The sequence below is a fragment of the Stylophora pistillata genome, chromosome 3 (genome assembly GCF_964205215.1).
Source record: "Stylophora pistillata chromosome 3, jaStyPist1.2, whole genome shotgun sequence".
Taxonomy (NCBI): Eukaryota; Metazoa; Cnidaria; class Anthozoa; order Scleractinia; family Pocilloporidae; genus Stylophora; species Stylophora pistillata.
In genome coordinates, this window is record NC_142521.1 from 45369683 (window position 1) to 45375964 (window position 6282).

Below are 6282 nucleotides of genomic sequence, written 5' to 3' on the forward strand. Positions count from 1 at the left end.
TTTTTTCACCTGCACCATCCTGTTTTGCGGAATTTTCCACTGTGTTGGGAATAACTCCGCGCTCGCTGGTTCAAAAAACACTCAGGACTGTATGTCGTTTTCTTCACTTTATTGGAGTCCTACTTTCGTTCATCACAACCGTTCTAATCATTCTTTTTAACGTTACAAAGTTCCCTAGTTTTATTGCTATCACACGTGAACGCCCTAGATACGTACATCCGACCGCAAACCTAAACTGTCAAGCATTCATTAGTTTCTTCGTGCTCCAAGACTTGTGCACGACACTTATTTTTTTTAGCGTTGACTGTTTTAACTTGTTTCGACATTAAAATGACCGAATATAATCCGATTACAGTCTTTAATTACTACTAGTGATTCCTAACAGGAAGCAAAAGACCACTGCTGCCATTCGCTACGGATATGGTTGGACTGAACACGCAATACACGTTTCTGCACGCAAGCGTACTAAAATTACAAGAAAACGTGCTTGAACCTTATCTAAGAAAAACTGTAGGAAATGATACTTCAGCTTGTCACGACATCCTGATTCATGTGTGCCCCATTTGCCAACTGAACTGTAAGTTATCAAAGTGCTCTGAATTAACTGCCATTAAAAGGCGCAAAGTAAGCTAAATAACATTGTTGAAGTACACCTCGTCTTTTATTGCAGAAATATTTAGATAACAATAGGTTTCATACTTCTAAAATTTAAAATTAGCCTCTTAGAACTTGACTGAAAATTTAAAACTAGACGCAAATCTACGTGAACACAAGTGCACCAAATGGACAAATCTAGCTCGGCATAGTCTTGGCGTGATTTTGCACATCTATCTCACAAGTAAATGTGAAAACCAATTGTAACACCTTTGAAAAGCACATGAACAATGTTCTTTATTAAACACTGTTCTTACATGCTTGTCAGTTAGTTCTTGCAGCCTACATGTGGAAAACTTACACCAACACTTGTACTTTAGGGCACTGAAGGGGATTTGGGTTGAACCAACAACAACAACAACAACTACAACAACAACAACAACAACAACAACAACCGAACCTGAATTATAAACTCAGGCCTCTTGGGAAGTGCCCAGGCAGAAACTAAATGAGGAAGAACAAGACAGAGGTCATAGTTATCATTTTAAAATGTAGAAAAAACGGCAATCACGACAATAAGTCTGCAGTTCAGACAACAAAAGTTCTGTTCAGAACAGTTTTTTATGCTTTTCAAATAAAAATTGACAGTGTTGTTTTAGACAAATATTCTATAATTCAAACTTGCAAACTTCCTTAAAACCTCTTGACCGACTTTTGTCAGAGATTCTTTTCTACATTCAGGATTAACAATATTCCTAAATGCCATATTCCTTTCTTTGCTCTAACTTGCAAGCTCCTTTTTTCTGTGTCCAGGACTGGCCTTTTACTTCATTGTGGCCAGTTTTTCTTCCCACAGCCAAATGCGCAGGGAAACTGTTGTCATCTCTGAAGTGTTGCACTTGGTTTGCATTTTTCCAAAGCAAGTAAGAGATCATCCATTTCAATTGGCCGAATATGTGGTTGGCCATTTTCATCTTGTATGCTGTCCCTGTGGTAAAAAAACAAAAAACAAAAACAACAACAGAAGGATCATAGGTTATTTTTTCTTTTAAATTTAAGTATAAACTAAAGTAAATCTGAAAACCCATTCGATTTCTGTCCCTCATTCTAAAGATGGAAAATAAAACCATCTGTTTGTAATTCTAATTGCCTTTGTGCATCAGAAAATTTTAACACAGGCAAAGTTGGTGCTGTTAATTTTATTTTTTCATTTTTTATGCTGAAATTTTCCAGATGTTAAAAAAATTGAACATAAAAAATAACAGTAACAACAATGTATAAACAAAACACAAGACTTACTGCATTTGAGGGTTGTTCTTTTTTTTCACATAATCTCTCACACAAGACATAGCAGCAACTCGGCCTGAAAGATTAGTGAATTTTTAACTCATTCATTAATAATCAATGAATAGAGGACTATTTCAATATGAGTTTTAATAACCTACATGTAATCTAAACACAAGAGGGGATGTGGTGGAAAAGCAAGAAACAGTATGCAAACTGCAAGGTCTCAGACTTGAATTATCTTTGAGAAATTTCCTTTACCCTGGGTGGGTTAGTGAAGCTAGGTAAATACAGAAAAACCCCACCATTCCCTTTGTAAAATGTCATGGAAATTGCATAAATCTAAAAGATCATAACCGTGTTCACACACTCACACTCATCCTAACTCACCCAGTGATCAAAAAGAGAGTATACTACTTCTGTCTGTTATTCTTACAAATTAAGATAGTGAGATGCAAGTTAACCTGTGATGCTTTGCCCTCAGTCATGTTTGTGATGTACCATTCTCCCTCAACCCAGGTAAAATTACATCTACTAAATAAATTTCCAGTCTTTAAGGCATTTCCCCCTCAGTCTTGCAGACTAGGGCCATTTTTACCTCTCATGAATATTGCAAACCAATCGATGTCTTCACTAAATAAATGCTGATTGTAGAACTTACATATTTCTTTCAGTCCACTTCCAGAGTATCCTTCAGTTAGTGTGGCTAATTTGTCAAGATCCACATCCTCATTAAGCTGAAAGATCAACATTATCAGCTGCTCAAGGAATGTTGTGAAAGGAAGTTATCATTTATCCCATTAGATGGGAATAAAAAGTTCACAATTGTACACATAGTGTAAGGAAATTTCCATTTAAATTGCTCTTCAAATCGTGATGATGGCAGCTTACCTAGCTGACCCCTCCTTACACCTTGTCAGGAAAAAGGGCAGCTAATTAGTGAGCATGTAAAAGGACCTCTTGTTGCAACTATTAGATCACCCCTGATGAAGGCACTCAACAAAACTGTCAAAACATGATGAAGGCACTTCACAGGAGTGTCAAAACGTTGGGTCAACGAATTGTAATTCCCCGGTTACATTCATTAAATCCTCAAACCAGAGTTACATCAAACCATGTCTGATTTTCCACCTGGTTTCTTTGCGAACTTTAATATGCAAAATTCCCATAACTCAGCTTTTCCATTCATATCCTTTTCTCCAGCAATAGCTTCACTAAAACTTAAAGTAACGGAAGGGAAAAGTGATAGAAGATAATGATCTAAAGGTGATGATCTCATCTACATGTATGTCCAATCCAACTGTTCACAAGATATGAGTTAAACATGTCATTCAGATAAGATTACCTTTTCTTTCTTGAGAATAATTTTTAATATATCTTTCCTCTGTTCTGCATCCTGATAAGAGAACAAGTGTGATAAGATTGACAAATTAATCTACAGTGGTTTAGCATGGTCTGCACTCTTCTGCAACAAATTTATTTTGATCACAGTGATGACAAGTATCATTGTCAGTAAAAGCACAGACCATGCTAAACCACTGTACGTTTGTTTTCCACCATAATATTGATGTCAAATAAAATGATTCTTTCAGTGTATGAAATGTTGCATGACACAAGTGTGAGCAGCCTTGTCTGCACCCTTATCAACAACAGCAAATAGGCCTATCAGATTGCAACATAACTGCCAATTGTGGTACAAAAAAGTTTCTAATTAAAGGAAACTGTTCAAATTGTGTTCATGGAAGACAGATTTGTCCCTAAAATGAATTTTATCATGAAAATTTGAACAGCCACAGATGACCTTTTAAAACAAAATGAAATATATGGAAAACTCAAGCTTAATCCTACTAACTGGCAATCCAACATGAAAAGAACATGGCATTCTTCTCAAAATGGCTTTGTCAACATCTTGAGGTCTGTTTGTTGCACCCATCACAACAACTTGACAAGTTGAATCAGTCATCAGTCCTGTAAAACAGCCAAATCGACCAAAATCAAACCTCCTCATACATAAAAAATTAACCACACCAGGGGTGAAATGTTTTCACAAATATTTAGCCACATGCTTCAATATGTGGTCTCCATAACCTGATAAACAGCAGCAGCAGGCGGTCAAAACAATATGGTCAACATGCACATAAAATATGTTTATACCTTAAGCCTGCTCTATCATCAAAGTACATGTAGAGATATCAACATGACATTAATCAAATTATACATCATACTGGTAATTTAAAATTAATGTCACATCAAATTAATTTTACTTTAGTTTGATTTGTATTTCCTTTGTTACAGATTTGTAAACATAATCAACAAACAAAATACTAAGCAAACTGGGATAAACTAATTCTAACCTGAAATTGATTTTCAGCTTCATTAACCACAACTGTTACTCTTTTAGACAAATCTTTTAACCAAAAATATAATTTAATACTGCAACAGTTTAAAAAAATATGATTTAGAAGAAGAAACTCAAAAGGAATTTGTTATGAGCAAGACAAAGTATCTAGAACAGAGAAGTACTTCTAATAAGATTGGGAATAACATATATAGTAAATTCTTACCATCCCATAAGCTCATAAACTGTGCCTTCATCATTGCTGTGGCCTCATGATCACTCTTATCCCGCATCCTAAGAAAAGAGTCTGTTAAAAAAAATCAAATTATTGTCCAATAAGGTAAGAAGCAACTGTCGCAATTAATTTTCTGCACTCCAAGAAGAAAGACACTATTCCAAGCTGGTACTGTTTGACTCACCAAAGGGGATTATTTATTGATTCAACACTAATATTTCAGAACTGATATCAAAATTAATATAATAATAGGGAGGACAGAAAAGAGAATTACTTGTAAGATCTTGGGATTGGAAAGGGTTAATTAATCAAGAGAATCAAAAGTTCAATTTCATTAGTGATACAAAGATGAAATGGACCAAGAGAGACTTATGACAGCACTATACTCTTCCATAGCTTTTTTACAGTTATATAAATCACTTAATTCTTACCTATCTCATCAATAAATATGATACAAGGTTGTAGTTTGACAGCCTGCAAATAAACCCAAGTAACACATTCATCAAAACATTTTCCTTATAATGATGAGATGACCATAAAAACAGTGTTCTCTCTTTCAGGCCGTGGCCAGTCAAATTTGCTGCCTGTAGTAATTCCAGCTATTTACTGCCTAAAATCACTTGTCAGCAGTTGCTTGTATTCCTTTCAATGGGGATATATGTTGTGGTTCAAATTTAATCTTTGGTTTGAATTTTTTTTTAAACCAGTTTAAACTTTTCAAACTGGTTTGAAAACTTTTAATCAAGAAGAAAAAAATTTAATCACAACTCCTACAAGTTACTGTCACCACTTTAGGGGCCCTCTTTGTGTTAGCTAGCAATTAGGCTCAAGTTTTATCAGGGGATAAAATCTTGTCTTCTTTTGCAAGGTAAATTTCACCTTGGTCACCAAGTTAAGATGGCACTTTTCACAGAGAATTGAACAGGAGGGGACTCTTCTCAAAAACTAAGCTTGTTCCATTGACTGGTCTTATTTGAAAAACACCTAATTACCTTACCAATGAAAAGACAGCAGCAGCAAGTTTCTGTGATTCTCCATACCATTTGTCAGTCAATGAGGACACTTGAAGGTTGATAAATCGACAGCCTAAATTAAACAAAATAATTTTTTAAATGATAATAATTTAAATTGACGGATTAACACTAACATACACTACTTACAATACAGGTCTCGTTGTAATACTCTTACAGTACAGTATTTCACTGACAATAACATATTAAATAAATGTCCTACAATATGATCAAAAAAGGTTATTAATAAGTTCTTGCTGCCTAAAAAAGATTATTTACAGCTAACATAAAGTTACTGTTTTGGAATTGATTGTTTACAAAAGTCAGATTATTTTTTTGGGGGGGGAGGGTGGGTGAGTATGCTATATACAGTGTTGTGTCTCTGAGGAGAGAGGAGTACTACTCACTAAAACTTGAGAAAAATTTCCAAGGTTATATTTAATGAATGGCTTAGCTACCCAAGCTAACCTAATTTCAAATGATAAAAAATAATTTTGTTAACATACTTCATCTGCATCAACATGTACATTATTCTGTAATCAAGGTTATTCAGCATATATTACAGTGGAACCTTGATTTAACAAAGTGCCAAAGGGCTAGGGAAATTGGTTTACTATATCGAGGTTCTCTGGCATACATTTTACTGTAACTTTGGCCGGGCTGAAACTGAAGTTTCGTTCGTTATACTGAGGACTTTGTTATATACTTTTTTTAGAGGTTCACTAAATCAAGGTTCCACTGTACTTGGAAATAAAGTCTAGTGTTGTACCTGCTTCTTTTGCTGTTGCCTTGGCTATCATTGTCTTTCCACACCCTGGAGG

General features: G+C 35.0%; 1 protein-coding gene across 2 annotated transcripts in view; it reads right to left on the reverse strand.

Annotated features, from left to right (window-relative positions):
- Positions 1 to 92: 92 nt before the first annotated feature.
- The window catches only part of LOC111333427 (outer mitochondrial transmembrane helix translocase), a 19184-nt gene continuing 12994 nt past the window's right edge, over positions 93 to 6282 (reverse strand). For both annotated transcript variants that reach the window (XM_022938995.2, XM_088755130.1), the window contains 9 exons: positions 6231 to 6282; positions 5449 to 5537; positions 4883 to 4925; positions 4443 to 4523; positions 3731 to 3846; positions 3224 to 3274; positions 2540 to 2615; positions 1894 to 1957; positions 93 to 1582 (listed from right to left, as the gene is read on the reverse strand). The exon at positions 6231 to 6282 is cut by the window's right edge and continues 17 nt beyond it. In XM_022938995.2, the coding sequence (XP_022794730.2) occupies positions 1474 to 1582; positions 1894 to 1957; positions 2540 to 2615; positions 3224 to 3274; positions 3731 to 3846; positions 4443 to 4523; positions 4883 to 4925; positions 5449 to 5537; positions 6231 to 6282 (681 nt within the window). In that variant the 3' untranslated portion in view covers positions 93 to 1473. The remainder of the gene's footprint in view (positions 1583 to 1893; positions 1958 to 2539; positions 2616 to 3223; positions 3275 to 3730; positions 3847 to 4442; positions 4524 to 4882; positions 4926 to 5448; positions 5538 to 6230) is intronic.